The sequence below is a fragment of the Wyeomyia smithii genome, chromosome 1 (genome assembly GCF_029784165.1).
Source record: "Wyeomyia smithii strain HCP4-BCI-WySm-NY-G18 chromosome 1, ASM2978416v1, whole genome shotgun sequence".
NCBI lineage: Eukaryota > Metazoa > Arthropoda > Insecta > Diptera > Culicidae > Wyeomyia > Wyeomyia smithii.
In genome coordinates this window covers 12959594-12985242 of record NC_073694.1, presented here as the reverse complement: position 1 = coordinate 12985242, position 25649 = coordinate 12959594, and the positions used below count along the sequence as shown (strand labels likewise).

The 25649-nt window shown below is 39.9% G+C and overlaps 1 protein-coding gene across 6 annotated transcripts in view; it reads left to right on the top strand.

Annotated features, from left to right (window-relative positions):
- Positions 1 to 25649, top strand: part of LOC129716723 (protein phosphatase Slingshot) — a 66829-nt gene that overhangs the window by 29318 nt on the left and 11862 nt on the right. For 5 of the 6 annotated variants that reach the window (XM_055666586.1, XM_055666562.1, XM_055666568.1 and 2 more), the window contains 2 exons: positions 23941 to 25059; positions 25122 to 25187. In XM_055666586.1, the coding sequence (XP_055522561.1) occupies positions 23981 to 25059; positions 25122 to 25187 (1145 nt within the window). In that variant the 5' untranslated portion in view covers positions 23941 to 23980. Of the gene's footprint in view, positions 1 to 23051; positions 23075 to 23940; positions 25060 to 25121; positions 25188 to 25649 lie in introns of those variants that run through there. The other variant, XM_055666591.1, reaches the window with a different exon arrangement.

Below are 25649 nucleotides of genomic sequence, written 5' to 3'. Positions count from 1 at the left end.
CTCTGAATTTCACTTTTTCCCCTAATTTGGAATATCCTTCAAACTTTGGAAGCAATTGCCATTGCTCAAGTTTGCTCTTTCAACCGGAATTCGCGTTTTTGAATGATACCTCTGGAACCAAGACTGAGCAGTTTATTGTACATCTGTCCCTTATTTACATGTATAACACGTAATTTATGTTTAAAACACATGAAACATTCCTGGATGAATGATGTCTAAATGTTTTGCAACAGTAAACCTTATAAAAACCTTATATTAAATAAAAATAATAATAAAAACTAATGACAATGGCGTTTAAGTCTCTTTTTCATCGCCTAGAAACTGTTTGAATATGTTTTTCAAGCCTTTTATCTCGAAATGGATAATATTCTTGAAAAATTATCATTTTATGCCTTTGTACGAAAAATGGCGTTTGAGACATTTTTGCGATTTCGTATTTGACATTCGCCAATTATGCAAATAGTAGCAGTCACACCATTTGAAAATAAATACTAGAATGGCTGTTTTGATTTTTGTCCCGCGTTCCCATACATTCAACGCACTGTGCACCGTGCCCCAGAGCTGAGTCGAAAAAAAATTGCAGTTCGAAAAGATTCTCAACATGATCGGGGATCGAACCTGATATCACAACCGTGTGTTGGCTCCCAATCGACATCGCTAACCACAGAGCCACGAGGACCACAGACAGCATACAGAATACAAAAAATCATCTTAAAATACTTTTTTTTAAATTTATACGTATACATGCGAAATTTTGACTTTTTATGCGCAATTCGCCCTGAATCAAAATTCAATAATTTGTTTTTTTTTTCAATAAAATGTTCGTCGTTCTTTCAACATCTACAATTTTTTTTGCAGAATAATCCATGTCTCGAGCATAAACATTTTACATTTCTGATATTTTCGTAGTTTTGTGAATAGTTACATATTACGGCATTCGATTTACTTTTGTACTTTTGAATTTGAATTTGATTTTTATTAGAGAGCCTTTAACCAGAAGGTCATTCAGCTTTTAACCTTACTGTTTTACTTTTTTTTTACGTTAATCCAAACTAGAACTCATGGGACATTTAGCTGGAGGACAGGTTACGATTCATTGGTTTGAATATCGATTAAGAGGCAGCTTAAGCATAAAAAATCTTTTATTTTCTTATTTTCTACGAAGTTTTGTGGATTAAAAAATGGCGACCTCCGGTTTCAGGAAAAAGTGATAATTTGGCCAACAATTTCAATACTTCCGAAAGTGGAACTCCATACGTCATTTTATAGCGATGACACGTGTTTTTTTTTCATTACAATGTTTGTTAACGTTCAGAAAAGACATTTGAAGAAAAATAACAAGTTTCTGATTACTAAATTTGAGATATTATTCACAAAACAACGTGAAACATGCAAATTTATGACTTCTAAAGTGATATTTGGCCAACAATTTCAATACTTTCGAAAGTGGAACTCCATACGTCATTTTGAAATCCAAAATGGTGACTTTCAGTTTCTGTAAATCAGCCCAAAATCACAAAAAACAATCAAATCTGGGTATTTCCGTTCTGTGCGTTCTCAGAATATTGAAGTAGGGTATCGAACGTCTTCGTCAATGGTTTTCTTCGGCAGTTTTTTTTTGCAGCAATCTTATGCAAAAAGGGGCCGAAGACGTTCGATATCCTACTTAAAGTGATGATGGAAGTATAAGATGTGAATTATATTTTTGAAGTGAGTTGAGCTAATGCAGCAATGAAATATAAAAAAAATCTATCTTTGAAACCTTTGAGCCCGAGCATCGCCGGGAACGTTCAACTAGTTATACATATAATACATGCAAAATTTTGATATTTTGAGCATGAGCTCAATTCGCCTGTAAATTAATATTTTTTTTTCAATAAAATGTTCGTTGTTCCTTCAACATCTGCAAATATTTTCTTGCAGAGAGAATTTATGTTTTAATTTGGTGCGAGTCAAGCAGAAAAAAATTACACTTCACATGTCAATAAACATTTCTAACATTAGGTGCGCAACTAAGTTCTCGTTGTGTGTCAACAGATGGCGCCAGGAGCAAGTTCTGATCAATTGTGACATGTCCTAAACGTGATGGACCAAATTGAAATACAGACCTCGTTCGATTTTGGCACGTTTCGTTTTTGAAACGGTTCCATTTCGGCAACAAAGAAACTTTGGATGTGTTGCCACCAGCAACCTTGAGCGTTGAATTGAATTTTCGCTTCAGTCTGGTAGGCATTGGACATCACGGTTCGGCTTGGTTATATAATTGGCTATTGATTTTCCTCTTCAGGTCCGGTAGGCATCATAAAAAATTTAAATTTGGACGTGTTGCCAAAATTGAACATGGTCTGTACATGGTAAACAAACCGATTCGACACTAGAGATTTGATTGTGGCGTCATATATTTTAGTTGAGGGAAAATGTCTGATTTTCCAATAATCGTCATTTGCGGGGAATGTTACCCTTTTTATTTTAATTCAATGAAACCGGCGGCTGAAGCGCATCGAGAGTTTTATAATAGTTCACAAACGCCACTCTAAGTTTAAACAACCTAACGCGATTGGTTCTGTCGCTCTGAAGACGACCCGCATAATCAATAACCATAAAACGTGCCTAACAACTAGTTCGAGATATAGTCACGACTGTATGAGCTATGTGGGGATGTCGATGTCGAAGTCTGTCCGCGTGGAAAAAGCCTGGCTGATGACATGCTTAGGGCGTGAAATAAAGCGAAGCTTCGCGACATGGAAAAGACATACTGGAGCGTCGTCCGATAAAGAATTTGTTGCTTTCAAGCACGGTAAATTACGTTTTTAGCAAACATTTTTTTTTTGTGTAATATGACATAATATTTATGAATTGTGTTGTGCTAAACTGCCGGTAACCGCAAGTCAGTCTCATCTGTAAAAATGTGAAATCGAGAAAACAGCTTCGAAAAATATTTTATCCACGCTCAGTTATCACTTATTTAAGATGAATTATTTTGACAATATTCATGCTAAAATATAGTTCGCAGGCTAGCACTATTTACGTTGTAAAAACCACTGAAATCATTGATTTGATAAAAACCTTGAGTGTGACTGACATGCCGTTACATTCTACACCGAAGAGAAAAGTGACCGCAAGTCAGTCACATTGCTATGTTGATGCTATAGAGCGTATTGACGTGGTGTTATTCTTTGCCGTGAAAAGCCGTCAATCCTTCGCAGTTCGGAAGTGTATGTCCATAAGAACAAAATGTCGGCGCTGGAAAATCTCATGATGTACGGAACCGATGAAAGCTCACCAGAGAGGATTAGGGTGAAGGAACTGAAGCTGAGGCTGCAGTTGGCTCATTTGACAACAAATGTCAAGATGATCAAAATCCGTTTGAGGTTCGAGCATCACCTTTGAAGATATCTTGGAACGATTCTCTGGATTCTGATGGAAGTTTTTTTCGATACTGAAGATTTTCCGGATAGATCCACGGAACAAGGACTTGAATTCGTATTAGCAGGAAATTGCTGCACATAAATTTATCACCAATTCAAACTTAAAAATAATTCTAATAATTGATAATTGTTACTAGATAGCATATTTTCATGTAAACGGTCATATCAAACTTCTCTTCTCCACTCCTCATCCATTTTATTGTATGATGCATGTTTTTTTTCTTGAATGGGACTGACATGCGGTTATTTTTCATGATGGGACAATTCGACTTGATGTTGATTCCACTTTTGTTGAACAAACCACTATTTTTTTATCGGTACATCTGAAAATACACTCAAATATTGGCCGAAATCCGATGCTAACTCAAAATTGACAAAATTACAGACAGGACTGACTTGCGGTTACTGGCAGTAAAGAGGTAGTAAAAGCTCTGTACGCGGTGTACGTTGAATATTTTAAAACTCCGCTTGGAAAATAGGTTCTATTGATGGGTTAACACTGATGCTCACCTAATTTTTTTGCATCTTATAGCATTTTCTCAGCTTTTCAATGCTGGTCTCAGATCGAAAATCGGTAGTTGCGAACACGGTCGAAATTGCATTTTTCTGATATAGTCCAAGATAGCGGCCCAAATTCTGATTACTTCAAATGAAAGCCCTATCATTCCTCTTTACAGAAAAGTGCTACTTGTAGTACTTTACATAACAAATTTTAGAGATATAGCTCAAATAATACATCAAGAATTGCTGAAATTTCAACTTTTCTGAAAACTGTTTCGCCTCTAGGTGACCAAGGGGTCAGCAAATTCGATCGAAATAATTTTGTTTTTTTTTTCGGCGAGAATGTATTTTATTTTTATTTTTTTCTAATTGAAAAACTGAAACCAAAACAAAGAAAATATAAAGCACCTGGCGATAAAATGTATAGTCTGAACACGATATTTACTAACCGCGTTCGTGTACGCGAGACGCTGAATTGTAGGAATTGCTCAATTGGGATTCATGCCAATCGCAGGAACAGCTTGCTTCGGTATTAGAGGTTACCCGTCAAGCCATTCACAAGCGATTGCATGTTTTGGGAGTGATTTAATAACAAGGAACAAAGCATCGTTTTTTCGGCTGCAAATAACTTCTCTTGAGGCAAAAAAGGGTAGTGAAAAATGGATTTAATACAGCAGCCCAAAGAAAAGAATGTCATTAGAACAGACCGATCGTGTGCTTACGCCGTTGGCTCGGCCAAATAACTGTACACACTGTGAAGGTTATGCTGTGTATTTGGCAGAACCAGGTCGGTGTTCTTTATTATGAGCTGTTGAAACCGAGCAAAACCATCACTGGGGAATGGTATCGACTCCAATTGATGCGTTTAACCCTTGAATCGGAGAGGCACGAAAAAGTGATCCTACTGCATGACAACACTCGGCCTCATGCTGCCAAAGTGGTTAAAACTCACATAGAAACGTTCAAATGGGAAGTACTAGCTAACCCGCCATATTCCCACCCATATTGCACCGTCCGATTATTGCTTGTTCGAAGGCACACGGTCTGACTGATCAGTAGTTCTGCTCCTATGAAAACATCGAAAATGGTTTGATTCGTGAATGGTCTCAAAAGACTAACACTTTGTATCGTAACGGTATTCAAGCTCTGTCAAAATGATGGGACACAGTTGTGACTAGCGATGGGCAATATATGAAATGATTTATGAGTTGCATTTTTATTAAAAAAAAGCAGCGATAAATTGATTACGCATCTAATATTTGTGACATGTTGTGAGTTTTCCATCCAAAGTTCAACTCCTTATAAGTTCAAAAGTTTTTACAATTGTGATGTTTTTCTCTTTCATTACATTAAAAATGCTACTGACATTAATGTCCTTTTCAATCAGGGGCGACTCGTCCATAGGTGCAACCTGTGCAATGCACACGGGGTACGCCTGACGAAAAATATATTCCAAACGCAAATTTAATATTATATTTTATTGATTTTAAGTTTCGCTCTCAAACACTAACAAATAGTATGACTTGTGTGTTAACACGGACATGATTGAAGTTACTTCCTCCAACTGCGATTTTCTAAATTTGTAGTTGAACAGGCAGGTTCAAAAGCCACGAGTCGCCCCTGCTCTAGTCGTTTCAAAATTTAAAATTTTCTAACTTAAATTTTTTAAGAAAAGGGGGCCCCCAGCACGTAAATCCGGCCCTGGTCAAAAGATGACATTTTGTGCTATTGGCTCAATTTTTTGGAACGAAAAAGCTATTTTGGGAAGGTATTGATGATTACAAATATTTTCAGAGTCAAAGCGGTTTGTTTGATCGGTGTGACGTCTTCGGCAAAGTTGTAGATAATAATTTTGTCTTTTCAAAAAATAAGTCTGAAAAATATTTTTTTTTTTTGAAAAAAAAAATTTAAAAAACCTCACTTTTTGAAAATCTATTTTTTTATAAAAACTACTAGCTGACACGGCAAACTTACCGCCGCCATCAGTTTATTGACTGTTGTATTGAGAAACTGAAATATCTTACTGCTACTAAAAAAACATTCTCAAAATATGTTTTAGCTCTGATTAGTTTTTAGTTTTTTTTTCAAGCCAGCCCTCGTTAAATTCTTAGTTTTTATTTCATTGAACATTATAAAGCACCTTTCAATCGCAATCAAATAATTTCAATACATTTCTGAAAACAAAGAGTCATTCTTTTAAATATTCTAAATTCTTACAAACTGCATCGTTGTTCTGAAATTGCATTCAAAAGCTTAGTTTGATGCAAATATAGTAATACCCTTCTGCCTGGCCATTCTTACTGGAACAGGTTTTATGAAAAGCCTTAAAATTCTAAATAATTCAAGCTTAAAATTCGGGACATTCGGAACATGTGAAGGTGGTCAAGGTGGTTCTAGTCACTAAGTTCAATATATTCCACAGTGTCGGGGTCGGGGTTAAGTGAACATGCGACATAGAGCTGTCCAGGTGAGAAGCATGAATACTCGAGGTTTATGCCACAAATTTTCAGTGACTGTCCTTGGGCTTTATCAATAGTCATCGCGAATGTGAGACGCACAGAAAATTGTAGACGTTTAAAATTAAACGGCAAGTCGGTAGGAGTAATCGGAATATGCGGGATTAATTCGACTTCTCCTCTGTAGTTTCCTGTCAGAATTGTCGCTTTAATGACATTTGCCATCGGGTAGTGGCAGCAATGCAGCTGTTCGGTAGTAAATTCGACCTTGAACCTATTAAGTAGTAGTATTTCAAAATATTCGATTAGTATTTTTCTCTCAAATGAGTGTTTAAGTTACTTTACTTTTTTTTTGTCCAAGACTCGTTTAAAGACTATGGAAATTAAGTGTATAAATGACAATACATTCATTGTATTCTGAAATATATGAGGTGTCGAACGTCGTCGCATCTCGAGCTCATGTTGTTGTCAACCGATCAACTTCCTTTCGGGATTCGTATATTTCCTGACTTTCTGATATTCTATCTTTAGTGTTGCCAAGCATTACACTTCTATTGACCTGCCTACGCTACGTTTTACAACTAAAACCAATACAAAAATCGCTTAGAATTATTCTTTTTTTTATATGCCCAGCTGTAGCGTTAATACGCTGGAATCTAAGGCTGGGACTTTGAGCGGAATCTAACAGCATTACAGAAAAGCGTAGCCATGTTGCTTACTTCGACACTGCAGCCTTACGGCTATCTGATAGATTCCAAGTTTGGTTTCGGATTGTTTTATTGGTTACTGTTGCACTAGGCCCAAGTTATATAATGAATGTAAGGTCAAAACTTCCAGGAGCAATTCAACCTGACAAGACCAAAGTCACAGATGAACAAATTTACTCTGGACTGGAGGTTCCAACGGTTCATATTACCGATTTTACCTTACATACCACAGTAGTGTTGGCTATACCTTTCCAAGCCATCCAACCGTTGTCCCATGCAAAACCGTTCGCGTTCCTGCCCTATGTCACGTACCTGGTTCTTTTCGTTGTTCTACTGCGGCAAACCAAACAGTACAATCAACACACATCCACATTTACGCTGTCAACATATTTTAAATTCTTTAACCACCCATAGACGCAAGAGAGTCATTCTAGCAGAAAAAGGGAAAAACGTACAACTGATAACGAATTTCTTTATTCCACTGGGTCAGAGCACACCCTCCCCTGGAATAAAGAAACGACCCCGCAACTCACGACGCAAGCAAGAAAGACATGCCAGACAGCTGTCGACGTTCAATGCATGGGGCATTGGTATACCAATTAACAAAAGTTACGATGCGCGACTAACTATTTTTGAGGTGCCAAATGCGCGATAATGGGTCGAATCAAAGAGAAAAAAGAAGTATCTTTTATATATAAGTAAGTATGTTATCTTGATAACGATGCTTTAATTTGTTAACTACCTCGCGTCACCCAGTTTCACAACAAACTAGCAATTCTTTCAACGAAGGGCGGGAAATATCAAGGGTTGGTTTTTAATGTTTTATAACTTTTCCAGTTTTTTTTTTTTTTAAGGGGGGGATTTGTTAGTAGCTTAAGTATTTATGATAAATATTAGTAAATAATGAGTATGTGTGTCCAATCACAAATGGTGACTTCTCAACACTATTAGAAATTTGTAATTTTCATTGTTAGGATTTGTTCGCTCTCGCAATTAGGACTTATTATTCGTAGGGATTTAAACCTACTTGTCAGATGAGGGGAAGTAAACTTACAACTAACTTAATTGCTAACTTATTGGCTACAAAGAGAGCTTATCGTAGCAATTGAGGATTGCAACGATTTTTGTCGAAAATTGTTAATTATTTTATTTGACATAGTTTCTAATGGTTCAACACCAGTAAGTCTATTTAATTCGAGTGTACCAAACCAATGAGGACGCTTAAAATCATTTTTAGAATTTTATTCTGAATCTTTCGGAGCGTTTTCTTCCTTGTTGATCAGCAACTTGACCAGATCGGTACAGCATAAAGCATTGCTGGTCTAAAAATTTGTTTGTAAATCAAAAGTTTGTTCTTTAAACAAAGTTTAGAATTCCTGTTAATGAGAGGATATAAACATCTCGTATATTTGATGCACTTGGCTTGTATACTCTCAATGTGCTCTTTGAAAATAAGTTTTTTATCATAAATTAGTCCCAAGTACTTAACCTTGTCGGACCAACTTAAAATAACCCCATTCATCTTGACAACGTGATTATTGTTTGGCTTGAGGAAAGAAGCCCTAGGCTTATGCGGAAAAATTATCATTTGAGTTTTAGAAGCATTGGGAGAGATTTTCCACTTTTGCAAGTAGGAAGAAAAAATATCTAAACTTTTCTGCAATCGACTGCATATGACACGAAGGCTTTTTCCTTTTACGGAAATGCTTGTGTCATCGCAGAACAATGCATCCTGGAGGCAAATCAGGAAGATCTGAAGTAAATATGTTGTACAGGACTGGACCCAAGATTGAACCTTGAGGTACACCTGCTCTGACAGGAAATCTATCAGATTTTGAATTCTGATAGACAACCTGCAGAGTTCGATCAGTAAGATAATTTTTTAAAATTTTGATTAGGAAAATTGGAAAATTAAAAGTTTGCAATTTCGCAATCAAACCTTTATACCAAACACTGTCGAATGCTTTTTCTATGTCTAAAAAAGCAGCTCCAGTGGAATAACCTTCAGATTTGTTAGCTCGTATCATATTAGTAACTCTGAGCAATTGATGAGTTGTGGAATGCCCATGGCTAAATCCAAACTGTTCATTTGCAAAAATTGAATTTTCGTTGATGTGTGACATCATTCTGTTCAGAATAATTCTCTCAAGCAGTTTACTTATTGAAGAAAGCAAACTGATTGGTCGATAACTTGAAACTTCAGCTGGGTTCTTATCCGGTTTGAAAATTGGAGTAATTTTTGCATTTTTCCATAATTTGGGAAAATATGCAATTTTGAAGCAGCAATTGAAAATTTTCACTAAAAATTCCATTGTGCTCTCAGGGAGATGTTTGATTAGTATATTAAAGATTCCATCGTCACCAGGTGCTTTCATATTTTTGAAATTTTCAATAATTTTAATCTCATTCAAGTTTGTTTCAATTATTTCTGCAGGTAAAAAATTCTGGGAAGAAATTAAATCATATTGACGTGTGACTTCATTTTCAATTGGACTCACAAAATTCAAATTTGAGTCATGAACACTCTCAAACTGCTGAGCAAGTCTTTGAGCCTTTTGTTCATTGGATACAAGAAAACGTTCACCATCTTTCAAAACTGGAATAGGCTTTGAAGGTTTCTTAAGAATCTTCGACAGCTTCCAAAAAGGTTTTTGATATGGTTTCAATTTTTCAACTTTAGTCTCAAAATTTTGATTTCTCAGAAGAGTAAATCTATGTTTAATCTCTTTCTGTAAATCTTTTTAAAAAGTTTTCATAACAGGGTCACGAGAACGTTGATATTGACGTCTGCGGACATTTTTCAAACGAATTAGAAGTTGAAGATTTTCGTCAATTATTGGTGAATCAAATTTCACTTGAGCCTTTGGAACAGAATAATTCCTGGCATCAACAATTACACATTTTAATGCTTCCAAAGCGGAATCAATATTCACTTCGTTTTGCAAATCAAGCTCATTATTGAAATTTCTCTCAATATGAGTTTTGTATCTTTCCCAATTAGCCTTGTTATAATTAAAAACAGAGCTCATAGGGTTTAAAACTGATTCATGGGATAAAGAAAAAGTTATTGGAAGATGGTCAGAATCAAAATCAGCATGTGTGATCAAATCACTACATACCTGACTTTGATCTGTTAGCACCAAATCAATTGTTAAAGGGTTTCTTACAGAAGAAAAGCATGTAGGACTATTCGGAGACAAAATAGAATAGTATCCTGAAGAACAATCATTGAATAAAATTTTGCCATTGGAATTACCTCGAGAATTATCCCATGAACGATGTTTAGCGTTAAAATCGCCGATTATAAAAAAATTCGAACGATTTCTGGTGAGTTTTTGTAAATCACCTTTAAAATAATTTTTGTGCTCGCGTGTGCATTGAAATGGTAAATATGCTGCGGCAATAAATAAAATTCCAAGTTCAGTTTGAACTTCAATTCCCAAAGTTTCAATAACTTTCGTCTCAAGATGGGGAAGAGCACGATGTTTGATTCGGCGATGAATAACAATGGCAACTCCACCGCCGGAGCCCTGAATCCTATCATATCTATGAACCACGTAATTGGGATCATATTTTAATTTTATGTTAGGTTTCAAAAATGTTTCAGTTATAATTGCAATATGCACATTATTTACTGTTAAAAAATTAAAAAGCTCATTCTCATTGGCCTTTAATGAGCGAGCAATAATATAATATATTATAATATATTTTAATAGTAAAATTTGTGCCTATTTGAATGGCTTCAAACATTGATTTTGCCTGCAACATGGCGTTCATAAGATCGAACATTGCCTGTTGCAAAAAAGAAAGTTTACCTGCCGTAATAGGCCCCAGGCAGTTGTCATTAAAAAAAATATTTTCGGCAGCAATTTTAGCTGGAGTAATAGGTGTACAATTATTTTCTAGCGTGTTTTGCTTACCCATATTAACGGTCATTTTCGAACTACCAACACTAGGCGGTATAATGTTCTAACTACCTGTAACCTGTGCATATGTTAAACGGGTATGCAAAGGAGTAGGTAAAGTATGCGTCACTGGTACGCTTGAAGAATTTTGTTTTGAAGTTGGTTTTAATTGAGAAATTGAATTTTGTTTACCTTGCCTTACTTTAACAATTGCTAAACGGACTGGGCATTGATAAAATTTGACATATGGTTGCCGTTACAATTCGCACAGAAAAAATTTTTACTCTCTTTCACAGGAAATGTGTCCTTTTTGTGAGAAGAGTCTCCACAATTAAGACATTTTTGGTCCATGTTACAGAATTTGGAACCATGGCCATAACGTTGGCAAGTACGGCATTGGGTGATATGCTTTTCACCTCCGCCATACTTCCTATAAATTTCCCACTTTACACGCACATTATACAAAGCATGTGCTTTTTCAAAAAATTTTAAGTTGTTAACCTCATTACGGTTAAAATGAATTAAATAATTAACAAGGGAAATTCCAGTTCTCTGACTGTTTTCGCCTCGTGATTTTTGTTTCATTAGAATTACTTGGGTAGGGGCTATGCCAAGTAATTCTGTTAAAGTAAGTTTGATCTCATCAACGGTTTGATCGTTGCTGAGACCTTTCAATACGACCTTGAACGGCTTGGCGCTCTTCGTGTCATATGTAAAAAATTTATACATCTTTTCAGTTAAATACTGAATAAGACGATAACGACCCTTTATAGAGTCAGCTAATAAGCGGCATTCGCCTCTACGACCAATTTGATAGGTAACTTTAACGTCAGAAACAAACGTTGAAAGTTCCTTTTTGAAAATATTGAATTCGGAAGAAATAGTTACCACAATAGGTGGAACTTTTTCCTTTTTTAAAGAATTTACATTTTGTATAGTTTCATTACTCATAACTTCCATTTCAGCAGCTTCTTGCTCAGGCAAAATATCAAAAGGATTGTCACTACAGACACTCGAAGTGTCAGAAAGAGACGCCTCTCTTTTCCTCCCCGCAGCGATGCGAGGTTTCTTTTTCCGTCCAGCCATTTCAGGTGATACGAAAAAAGTTAAAACAAATGTTAAACTCAAAAGTAGGCAGTCTTGAGAAAGACTGATGGGAAATAACTTTCAAGTAGTCTTTAAAAGACACACTGACAAAACACAAACTTTGAAGCTATAGGCAGTCAAAGACCAGTCCGCAAGCAACCGAAAAAACGTCTGATCTGTAGGACAGTTCAAGACGCACTGAACTTTTCCAGTTGATTTTCGTTATTGTCATGGCATAGTGACAATATCGTTTTATCCTTAACAAAAATTCTCGCAATACTTTATGGCCAACCATTTTTCGGGTTTCTTTTTTTCATATGTGATTCCAATTGTTTTTCACGTGACCATGAGACATAAAGCTGTTTCTGCGAAAATATGCATGTTTGAGGTTTGATGCCACCAATTATCAGGGCTTTGGGCATTATCGAATATCACGCAACTGCGAGGCGCGAAGGTACATACAGACGTTTGAAATCAAATGGTAAATTGGTAGGTTATATCTGGATTCTCTGAACTTCGAAATTTGTATTAAGCCTGTATTACACTCTTTGACCAAGCGCCAAATATTTATCACTTTTTGACATAAAAATTTGGTCAAAGATAATTGTTCGTCACTCTCCAATTTTAACATGGGGCAAACACGGGCAAACAACAACCATATCAAATAAATTTAACCATTATGTCAGAAGGTCAAATTAGGGTTGTCGATATTAAAAATAGAATATCGATATCTGCTTTATCGATATTAAAAACGGCATCGATATTGAAATCGATATCGCGCGCCTGTATCGATATTTTCATTTATGCACTTAGGTCGTTTTTTACGCGGCTTTTTTTACGCGGATTCCGGAATTTACGCGTTTTTTTACGCTGATTCCTGGATTTACGCGGTTTTTTTACGCGGATTCCGGAGTTTACGCGGTTTTTTTTACGCGGCACGTAACACACGCGTAAAAAGCGACTTTAGTGTATATGTTTTTTTTGGCTTTCAGCAACCCGGTGGCATCGGCCCTTTTTTCCTGAAGCTGCCGTGAAAGACAGTGGCGCTAATCTCATTTATGTTTTTGAAGGTTTGTTCACACAGCAGTGTGAGCGCAACGAGCGAAGCATAATATATGTTGCACAGAGTTATGCGCTTGAACCAATTTAATTATTTAAAAAAAAACTTAGCTTAGCTTTGTAAATGTTTAAAAGTGGCGCCGATATGCAATCTCATTTACACGTACGTTGAAATGTTATTCCTTAAATCATCGCGCGATGTCAGCTGCCTGCAAGAGACACCGCCGTTCGCAATCGGCAAGAATAAACGTTTAAAAGTGTGTTTATAAGTTTAAAATAAAAAGTGATCCAGCTAATTCTGGCTTCACTCATGTTGAACGTAAACGTCAGTGATGCCACCGGGTTGGCTTTCTGTTAGGCTTGAAACAAGCTGAACGCCAACGTTAGCGATCGGGCGAGATTCTTGCCGAAGGTTAATAAACAGCCGTGAGTAGAGTTGTTCATTATCCTACGGCAAGAATCTCACCCGATCGGTCGCGTTGGCGTTCAGCATGTTTCATGCCTAAGTATTGAATATTCCGGCGAAGTGTTTGCTATTTCATCTCGTCCGAACACTGCTGTGAAGCAAAATGTCACTTTTTCTTGCACGGAATAATTAGCACTGACATTATTCAGGTACTGAAAGTGTCAGGCAGTTGGTTGGTCGTCTCACACCCAGCGATGTCAGATTGGAAGACATTAGCCTACATTCAAAATATTTTTCACGTTATAGTTACCGGAAAAGTTACGTGAATATTTTCCACTATCGTCTTCTACGTGATTGTCATTTGAGTTCATGAAATCAAAGCAAATAATTATCGGTTTCCGTTAGACTCTACTAGAAATTTGGGAAATAAATATTGAAATTCAGTCCGCGTCCAAATTTGAGTTCATCATGACCTGGTGAGATGAATTATCGTTTGAAACTTTCAGTAGATGCATGCATTTCATGTGAGTTTCACGTAGAATTCATCTACTGGTAAACGACAAATTTGCATACCTGATTTATTACGCAACATATTTTGATAATTTCTAAAACCCGTTTCCTAGCTCATAAAAATTAGAGAAATAAATGAAAATTGTACATTTCGTAAAACGTGATTGCTATCAGATATCACTCAGGTATGCATATTCGTGAATGAATAAAACAACAAAAAAAACTGATAAATATTACGACATTTCCGGGGATTGTTATTATCCGCTGCAGCTGTTTTCGTTCAGGTAACTCTTTCACCTTTGAACTGTTCATGGTAGATGTTATGTTTGTCACATAAATCATACAAAATGACAGGAAATGAACAAGTATAGGAACTTTCACGTAACAATAACGTGAAAAATATTTTGAGTGTACGATGAAGACATCCATTTTTGTGACGACAACGTGAAGACATTGGAGAAAACATGTGAAGACATTGAAAAATATGTGAACGACCCGAATTTTGCATTAGGGCATTATTGGTGACCTGTATTTTTTTTGCTCGACAGTTTTCGATTTGCCGGAAAGTTTTTTCAGCCTTCGGGCTTCGGGTAGGAAGACATTTTTTCGCGGACCAGACTTTTGAAAAAAAAAAAAATACCTGGCACCCCTGCTCTCACACCAGTTCGCGGTAAACAAATGTGTTCGAGTGTTCTAGAAAAAAGGAAAAATCATGCGCTCACTCACGTCAGATATCGTTACTGTGAAGCATTCTCAGCTGATAAAATTCCGTTTGGTAAAAAGGGCAAAATTTCTTGAACCTCTTTTCTTTTCAACTGCGTACCACGCTCTACGACAGCGGGCCGATTGCTGATCGCTTTACGCAAGGTGCATTTTCCAATCAGATTAAACCGACGTTTCGTGAGCCGCGTCTCCTAATCGTCACTGATCCATTGACTAATCACCAGCCAGTTACCAGAACATTCATGTTATCGCTTATGTAACACCGATTCTTTACTGAAATTCATCGATTCTGCCATCCCAATGCAACACCAAGGCATCGCATTTGATCGGTTCAATGTGGTGGTTATTGCCCCGAGAAGTTCCACACCCAAATTTCTGGAAATTCGCTCTAAGCATGCTGTCAATAAAAATGGAGATATGGCAACCATATTTCTGTCGAACTGCTTACATTTTCCATCTATCACTTATTGATTCTATAGTACCAACAATTCTGGTACCTATACTTTTTAGTTGATTTGCCCTAAAATAGCTGAAATAGAGTAAACGTCTTTTAATTGCTATTGACCTATTTTCGAATTAATATATTTATCAATGGAGAAACCAAGCCTTAACGTTTGTTTTCAGTATAATGTGCACTTTCAATGAATATCTTATATTGCGTGTAAGCATTTTAAATTTAATTTTGATGCCATGATGAATTTATGATTGGTAGGCGAAATTTCGACGGCAGCACTCCCCTGATGGCAACCGAGAATATCGGACAGTAATATCGAGTCGCAATATCGAAATATCGATAATATCAGATGCGCCAATATCGGTCAAAAATATCGATATCGTGAGGGGCAAATATCGATAATATCAAATATCGATAAAATATCAGCAACCCTAGGTCAAATATTTGACCATTAGACAAAGAGTGTACTACAGGCTTTAGAGCCTTAATATTTATGACATGTTGTGGGTTTTCTATCCACATTTTCAACTCTTTTCGTATATTCAAAAGTCTTTACAATTATGATATTTTTTGTCTTTCATTACATTAAAAATGTTATTGACATTAATGATGTTTTAATTTTTTAAATTTTTGACCTTCTAAATGTATTTGATATTTTTTATATATTTTTACATATGACGTATTTTGTGCCAACTTGACCAAATGAAAAAAAATGTAAAATCAATTTATGTTTTAAAAATAACTGATTGTTCCACATCAATGGACCATAAGACGTGGGTTAGAAACGTGAAACCCGTGACACTCAAAGTTTGTTCACGATTCCCTGGCCGGATTAGTTTAGAGTGGACTGTATACGGTTGATCGATCGATGGAATACACGTGATTAACACTTAGCAAACTATCTTTATTAACTTTAAACTTAAATTTGATCGCGCGAACTACGAACTGAACACTTCAATGGTCGTACATAGAATGAATGGGAATAGCATCGATGAATCGGTGCTCACCCATCAAGCTGCTAGGTAGAGAGGGATGTATGTACTCAATTTGCCTTGTCTATGTATTCGCGTTCTTATTGTTGCTGTCGTGACGGATGGAACATTCTCCCCCCGGGTTGAAACTTCGTATCAACAAAGGACCGGGGCAGAGCAGACGTTGTCCTCGATTGGAATTATCGAGACCTTGTTGATTGGACGACGGTATGTTGCTCCGTTGGAAAATACGTCAATGGCTCGCACTAAGCCGTCGTCACCAGGATACACTCCGGTGATTCTGCCCAGTTTCCAGCTGAGCGGAGGTTGCGTCTTATCGTGGAGAAGAACGACCATGCCAGGTCGAACGTTCGACGTTGCTCTGGTATTCTTCTTACGTGGTTGGAGAGAATTAAGGTAGTCCCTTGACCACGCTCGCCAAAAATGCTCACGCATGAGCTGGAGGTGTTGCCATCTATCGAGTCGGTTCACCTTGGTGTCTTCTAAAGATGGCTCAGCTGGTGCAGACAACGGTCGACCTATGAGGTAATGAGCTGGTGTTATTACCTGTGGATCGGCAGGATCGTTGGACAAACTGAACAACGGACGAGAATTTAAAATGGCTTCTATTTCGGCTAGAATGGTTGCCATTTCTTCGTAAGTGAGGTTTGCATTCCCTACGACTCGCTTCAGGTGAGTTTTCATCGCCTTGACCGCCGCTTCCCAGAGACCACCGAACTCTGGTGCGTCTGGTGGGATGAAATGCCACTGTATCTCGCGTACTTCACAAAACTGCTGGATTTTCTTCACCTCTTGTTGATTCTGAAACTGTCGGTACAACTCGTGCAGTTGGTTGCTTGCTCCACGAAAGTTGGTCGCATTGTCAGAGTGAATTTGCTGCACCATTCCTCTCCGACTAATGAACCGTTTCAAAGACGCCAAGAAGGCATCCGTTGTTAAGTCGGACACAATCTCTAAATGTACAGCCTTTGTCGCCATACATACGTAAACTGCGACGTAGGACTTCACAAGCTTCGGACGATAAGAACCTTGCCTCACCATGAATGGACCGGCATAATCGACGCCAGTAACTGCGAACGGTGGTGATGGCACAATTCTCGAGGTAGGGAGATTTCCCATTAGCTGTTTGGTTTCAACGGGTTTTGTTCGGAAACATGTAACGCACGATCGTGTTACTTGTCGCACAGTTGATTTAGCATTTAAAAGCCAGTACCTTTGACGAATGATGCTGATCAAACCGGCCTGGCCGACGTGAAGATGCTCCATATGCAAAGTTCTAATGAGTTTTTTCGTTACAGGATCTTTATCGGGAAGTATTAACTGATGTTTTGCAGCAAACGGCAGTACTGAGCGATCTAATCGCCCTCCAACTCGTAGTAAACCGTTTTCATACACTGGACGCAGGTTACCAAGACGCTTGCATGTTTGGTTGGAAATCACTCGCTTAATTTCGTCCCCAAGATGTGCTTGTTGAATCGCCTTGACGATTGCTTCGGATGCTTGACGTAGTTCTTCGATGGAAAGATGTACTTGCTTCACACGATTAGACTTTGGCCGTTTGCAATTTCGAATAAACCGTAGAACGTAGCACATGGTGCGCTGGATTTTCCGAAAAGAACTGAATTTTCCGAAGAATGGAAACGAATCGTGAGCTGACATGGTTATGACGTGGACTTTTAGTTCGGGAAGATTCTCCAAAATCTCTTCGGTGTCTTCAACGTCATATTCTACTTCACACAGGAACCTTGGACCGCTCCACCAGAGAATATTTTGTTTTAAATCTTCTGGCAGCTTTCCTCGAGAAACGATATCGGCGGGATTATTGGCCGAGCAAACATAACTCCATCGATACTCATTAGTATCCTTTCGGATCAAAGCAATCCGATTCCTTACGAACGTCTGAAGTTGATCTAACGGTTTCTTCAGCCATGCCAGAACAATGGTGCTGTCCGACCAGAGAACAACTTCTCGAAAGTTCATTCGAAGCGCGGGAACGACCTGGCTGATCAATTTCGAAAGCAGCTGAGCGGCACAGAGCTCTTTACGAGGAATGGAGACATCGTCTAATGGGGCAACCTTTGACTTGCTGCATAGAAGACGTAGGTTGGCGGATCCATTGGTGAAAATACTTCTCAAGTAGACGCATGCACCGTACGCCACGTTCGATGCATCGGAAAAACCATGCAACTCATATGCAATCGCATTCGGGAACATAACACACCTTGGAACGTGAATGCGTCCAAGGTCTGGAAGGGATGCGCGCAGAGTAGCCCAATTTTCGCGGATGGTTTCGTCGATGGGATCGTCCCATCCAGCTGATATTTTCCAAAGCTGCTGTACCAAGAGTTTGGCCATGACAATTACTGGTGCAAACAGTCCGAGTGGATCGAACAATTTTGCCACCTCGGAATAAATCATTCGTTTCGTGGCTAGCTCATCATCCGGAAAAGAACATTTCGGCGGATTGGCTATCATGAGGACGTCGCCGTCAGGATCCCACAACAATCCAAGCACCTTTATTACTTCATTTGCTCCGTACTCATGAAAAGGAACCTTCCTTTCTCGGTCGGCTGGTGGAATGTGCTCTAGAAACTCTGCCGAATTGGAGCACCATTTGTGAATATGGAAACCACCTCTGGTTAGCAGTTCTTTTAATTGACGTTGGCTTTCGAGAGCTTCTTCCAACGTGTTAGCGCCAGAAAGCGCATCGTCAACGTAAAAGTCCTCAGTCAAGATTCGAGAGCCGATGGGAAACTCGGAACCTTCTTCCTTGGCAAGTTGTACCAAACACCTTGTTGCTTGGTATGGCGCACAAGCTGTTCCGTAAGTAACGGTATTAAGCTCGAGAACCCTTAATGGATGTGACGGGTCGGACCTCCAAAAGCATCGGAGGAATCGGCGTTCTTCCGGCGCAACGAACACTTGCCGGTACATTTTTTCTATATCGCTTGAAAATGCATAAGCGTACTTACGGAATCGCAGCGTAATAGAGAATATGCCATTCTGTACAACTGGTCCTACTTGAAGAACCTCATTGAGCGATAGTTTTGATGGGTCCATTTTGGCACTAGCATCGAATACGACGCGGCACTTCGTGGTTGAGCTTGACGGTCGTAATACTGCATGATGCGGCAGATAGTACGTATCCATATTACCTGGATCCTCAGCTTCCTTAACTTCTCTGCAATGGCCGAGGTCTTCATACTCCCTTATGAAATCGTTGTATTGCTGCCTCAGCTCGGGATTACGCTCCAATCGTTTTTCTAACATAAGGAATCGCTTGAGTGCCAAAGAACGGCAATTATCCAACCGGTTGAGGTTTTCTTTAAACGGTAGTTTTACAAAAAACCTACCCGTTGCATCGCGCTTGTACGTCGACAGGAAATGGGCTTCACAGGACAGCTGTTCGGATGAAAATGGAGATGCGTTTGGTACTTCCTCCACCTTCCAAAATTGATGCATCATTTCCTCGATGGAATCGATCGAAGCATGGTTGACGTGTTGAATAGCCGCATTCGAAATGTACGGCTCGTTTATTACTCCAGCTACCACCCATCCAAGATGAGTTTCTCGAAGTTGTGGTAAATTGTCACCAAGACTTATTTGATCGGGCTTAAGAAGATCAAAGAACAATTCTCCCCCGATTAACATGTCAACCTTTTCTGGCTGGAAGAAATGTGGATCGGCGAGTTGAATGCCTTCAGGAAGTTCCCAGGAGCTGAAATCAATCGTTCGGTTAGGAATAGTTCCAGTTACCTTGGTTGTAACCAGACACTCGATGTTGGCTTGAAAGTCTCCGTAGCTCGATTGGAATTTAACGAACACCTTATCACGAGCTAGACTTCTCAGGGCATTGATTCCAGTGATTGATACATTTGCTGGCATTCTAGAACAACCGAGGCGGGTTGCCATTTTCTCGGTGACAAAGTTAACTTGAGACCCACTGTCAAGTAGGACTCGACAAGGGTGGGACTGGTTATGTTCATCAATGGCTTGAACGACAGCAGTCAACAGCAAGACGGTCTTTGATGTTGAAACGTGATTGCTTGAGCATGTAGTGGATACTGGTTTATCCACCACCGAAACAGAAGGTTGAACAACAGTTGGTTGATTATTCGCGACAGGTTGCTTTGGCGCGGCAATGTCGGCCTTTGAATCCTGACTGCTGTTCCTTTCAGCATCATCGTGGAGAATGGTGTGATGTTTGCGGCTGCATTTTCGACACGTGTTGTTAGACGTGCACTGTTTGGACTGATGTCCCTTCCGGAGGCAGTTGAAGCACAAACCCTTTGCTCGAACCTTTTCTGCCCTTTGAGTTGCTGTCAGCTGCTTGAATTCCTCACATTGGAAGTTAAGATGTGAACCTCCACAAAAGTGGCAGGAACCTGAAGACTTGCTGGAACTTGAAGTAACTGCGTTAGTCTTGAGCGATGGCATTTTGTTGTGACTGGTGAAAACTTTGATTTTACGGCGGTTCGTTGGGAGAAAGCTTGCGACGATTCACACTGCTCCAGCACTTGACAACTGGTTTTGAGAAAGGAGATTGTTTGTTCGTATTTCGGGAGCACACCTCTTTGCTGGATACGTTCCCAAGCCATGCGGGTCGAATTATCCAAGGCACTGACGATAAGATGCACCACGATGTGCTCGGAGATACCCGTTAACTGTTGTTTTTGGTACCGTAGGCCTTCAACATGACCGGTTGCTTCAGTTAGCAAGCCATCCAATTCTTTGAATGTTGCTTGAGACATTTTTCTTAGGGTAAGCAATCCTTGAATGTGTGACTCAACGATTACACGTGTGTTTTCGTCCGGTCTGTTAGCACCTTCCACGCTTGCTTATAATTACCCTCGTTGATTATTTTTGCATCTAATATACCTGCTGCGGATCCAATCAATGCTTTGTCTAGGTGGTACAGTTTTAATGACTCTGAGTCCCTGGACTGTGCCATCAGGTCTTGGAAAATCGCCTTGAATTTTGGCCAATTAGCATAATTACCGTCAAATGTAGGAATAGGTGCTTTCAACGGCTGCTGCTGAATAATAACCTGTGGGGAAACAGATGACCTCACGGTTTGCATTTGAGTAGCAGCATTGATTCTTTCCTGGATGTGATTCGACAACTCGGTATGACGATCCTCAAAAGTGCAGTAAATTTCATCTTGCTCATCCGATGCTTCATCAGGAATCAAGGCCATGATTTCACTATGGAAGTGGCTAAACTCGCTGTAGATTACAACTAGTTTCTTCTCCGCGCACTGCAACTGGGCTAACGTCATACTACTCTGCGTCTGCAAAGTCAACTGAATCCTCACTAGCTTCTGTTCGATCTATCCTCTCTGCCGGAACAAGCCCTTCAATTTTCGCATCGACTCCAGCTCCATTCCCTCCTCCCAATTGAATCCGTGAAATGAAGCGGACGAATTGGACCTTGAATGTTGTCCGGTTGGAGTATTACTGTTTCGGCTTCGACTCAGAAGTGGAACATTCTGACCTTCTTGCAGTTGGTCCACTTGGTTTTGATTTTCTAGCATATTTCTTACTGGTGAATGTTCTAGCGGCATTTCGAAACTTCTCACTTTACTACTTTTTTGTTCGATGGTCTTTTCTCACACAGTGTTCGTATCGAGACTCTCTTTCACACAAAAACGGCAACGTAGCACACGCGCAGCAAAACGTCCTTGAACACGTTCTCGCTTGTATCGACTCGCAATTTCACCTCGCGACGCGCACGCGACGACTGTACTTCGCGACGGCTGTACTTTTCGATCTGCTGTTTTATCACGTGTTCTTGGAATGATTCCTTCTTGGAAGGAAACCTTATATGAACTGGATACCGATCCTTTGAGTCACTTTTCATTCACTGTGCTATGATCCGGCTCGAAGGACCAATTTATGTTCCACATCAATGGACCATAAGACGTGGGTTAGAAACGTGAAACCCGTGACACTCAAAGTTTGTTCACGATTCCCTGGCCGGATTAGTTTAGAGTGGACTGTATACGGTTGATCGATCGATGGAATACACGTGATTAACACTTAGCAAACTATCTTTATTAACTTTAAATTTAAATTTGATCGCGCGAACTACGAACTGAACACTTCAATGGTCGTACATAGAATGAATGGGAATAGCATCGATGAATCGGTGCTCACCCATCAAGCTGCTAGGTAGAGAGGGATGTATGTACTCAATTTGCCTTGTCTATGTATTCGCGTTCTTATTGTTGCTGTCGTGACGGATGGAACACTGATTAATAACTGATAACTGATTTTTCGAAAGAAAATTGAGTTCAGACAGTTCACAAAAGCCAAAACTTGTGTTTCTAGCTCTCTCCTTTTTCTAACCCTTGAAAGATAGTCTAAGTACGTCAATTTGACTCCTCGCTTGTAGTGACATTGCCCTCTTCGTTTCCAAAGAGTGTGAAAACGTTTTCGTTTATAAAAAATCTGAGCTCTGGTATCTGTTATGTATCGGTGTGTTAACATCGTAATGATCCCTCATTGTGAAATTTTAAACAAAAACTTGCAATTCATGCATCAAATTCACGCCAATATAAGATTATCTTTCCTGGGTTAATCATATCGATTTAAAAAAGGAACTGAAAACTTCAAACCATTTCAAATGGTAGTCTGAATAAATTTCCACGAAAAAAAAGTATTTGCGTACTTAGTTAGTTGGTTAGTTTACAGAGTTTTTTCCAAATTCTAGAAGTTCGCTGCCATCCCCACAAAGAAAACCGTGTTTGCCGTTAGATTTATCAACACACTTTGTTTTTGAAGGTTGATCAAAAAAAACCACTATTGAAGCACTGCTGAGGTTCCAATTTATCATGATGATAAAACAGGTGTGTTTAAATTCGAAGGTATATTTTTATATAAAATTTATAAACCATCGTTCTCAGTTCTTTTTTTCCTATTTATCCTAAAACATCATCGAGAAGAAAAACTTTGTACCGTTCCGACCATTTGTGTGGGGAAAATCGGATCATAATTATCCGAAATGACTTAATAACTCTTGAACTCGCACGGCAGTGGCGAACCGGCGAAGGACGGTCATCAAATTTTGAGCAATTGACAGACTTTGTCTGCCAGCGGACACGGGGGATGCCCACCGTTTAGTCCGAGCGACTTTCCCCTTCCCGCTCGAGTGCCAAGGAAGTTCAGCTTTTCGATCGTTCTCGTGGTCGTCGCCGCCGACTGTGGCTGTTGAGAAGAAAATATTCCTAGCGGCACCAAGGCGATCCGAGTTTTGCTTTAGCTTCAATGTCAATGCTGGCTAGGGTTTGCGCCATTCGCGGCGCAGTCTGCGCGACGCTTATTTTTCTTTTATACTACACGCCAGCCACAGGTCAAAAATAGATCATAAACAGTCAGCTTACGAATTGTTGGATGTGCGACTCAATAAATATACCGCGTCGTGTAGCAAGCAGGCACAAGCCGAACAAGGAAACGGGCCATTTATTCGTCATCGACATTATCGTCGTAGTTCGTTACATATCCTATCTAAAGCTTGCCCGCTTATCACTGCCAAACGAGCGCCCCAAGAGCACTCACCAATGAGGTAATAATAGTCCGGTAAGCAAGGCGTGTTTCGCTTATCGGACGATGCGTTTTACGAACGGTGGTTTTATTTTTCCTCCCTGCTATAAGATGTAATATTTTGACACCTTAATAATGCTTTTTTTCTTATTCTGTTTATTTTTCTTTACAGTTTGAGTGAATGCTACTTCGCTGGCAAAGGTACCGCCCTGATGCTAGGCTCGAACGATCGTCTTCGCGTCACGTGCGGCGAGGATCCACCTCAAGAATCCCTCCCCGCGGCCACGGTGGCTCCTTCTTCGCTGACTTATACAGCCGCACATCCAGCAACGGCGGGTCGGCCTCCCCGTTCGCGTTCGGATAGTGCGGACGAGCGGGAATCAGTCGCTTCGACGGCCAGTACATCGTCCTCCGCGTCGTCGGCCGGCAGTGACATCCAGCAGCACCTGCAGTCGATGTTTTATCTGCTACGCCCGGAGGAAACGCTCAAGATGGCTGTTAAACTCGAATCGTTACGTCCGGGGCGAACTCGCTACCTGGTCGTAGTGTCCCGCCCACCGACCCGCCGTACGCGTCTGCAGCAGTCGTTGTTACAACAGCAGCAACTCCAACTCCAGCAGGCTTCGTTTGCGTCCTCGCTAGTGACGTCGGCCAGTTCGACACCGGCGTCGATATCACCGGCGCCGTCGGCGGCTTCCATGAGCAAACAGATCACTTCCGCCTCTCTGTACAAGGCCGCATCGCCCTCCACCAGCACTAGTGTCATTGCTAGCTACGGTGGTATCAGTGTCGGAGACGAAACGTTCGTTTCCAGTTTAGATAACTGTGTTCTTAGTACTTCTCTGAAGACGGCTTCCGCTAATGCTGCTACTAGTGCTGCTGCTGCTGCTGCTGTTGCTTCAAACAATAACAAAAGTGTCGATAAATGTGATAGTAATAAATCTAGTAGTTGCAATCCTAGTATCGGTAGTGTAGTTAGTTCTAAGCCGCCGTTGGCGTCTGCCTCGTCAACGGCAGCTGTGACAGTTGCAAACAAAAGCTCCAGTGGATATATCAGCGGTGGAACATCCGGCCGTGTGCTGAACAGTTCCGCGGGTAGTGTCACCAGTGGAAGTAGCAGTGCTAGCGGTGTTAGCTCGAGCAGTGTTGCAAAGCTTCCCACCTTCGGCACTGGCAGCTGCACTGAAATCGAGGAATCCTGCCTGCTCGGGATTGACTGCAACGAGAAAACGACCGTTGGGCTGGTGCTGCGAGCGCTGGCCGACATCGCTATCCGGCTGGATGGGGATGGGTGAGTCGATTTTATTGTTGTTGTTAAGAACATTCGAATAATTGATTTGCGTTTGTTTGCAGTGGATTCAGCGTCAGCTCATGTGGTCAGCAGCACATATTTAAGCCGGTTTCTGTACAGGCTATGTGGTGAGTTTTTTTGGGCTTCTAGGTTAAGATTTCGGATTACTTCTAGATTTAGTTTTGATGGTCAGTATTGTTTTAAAACCCGAGTATTCTGAACTTAAATCAATGAAAAAACGTAAACCGCCACTCCAAGCATAATTGTCCCACCGTACATAAGGATTCTCTTGAAGTAATTTCGGATTGATTGCTGGTGCTCGCAATCTTCAAAAGCTAAGGTCTTGGATAACATTACCGAGGGACAGCCGAAGCGCTGTATTTAAAAATATCCAGAGAAAGCAAAAAACAATTCTGTTCTTAAACAAAAATGAGTCGTTGCAGCTTACTATTAGAGGCAATTCCTTTGAAGGACGTAGGGAATGGAATGGAAACGCAAGCCTCCCGCAAGTTGTGGAGCGTGGAGCTCGAGTCACGGAGATCCCAGTGCTTTTTTTACTGCGGCGCTCCTAGTGGTTGAATCAGGAATGT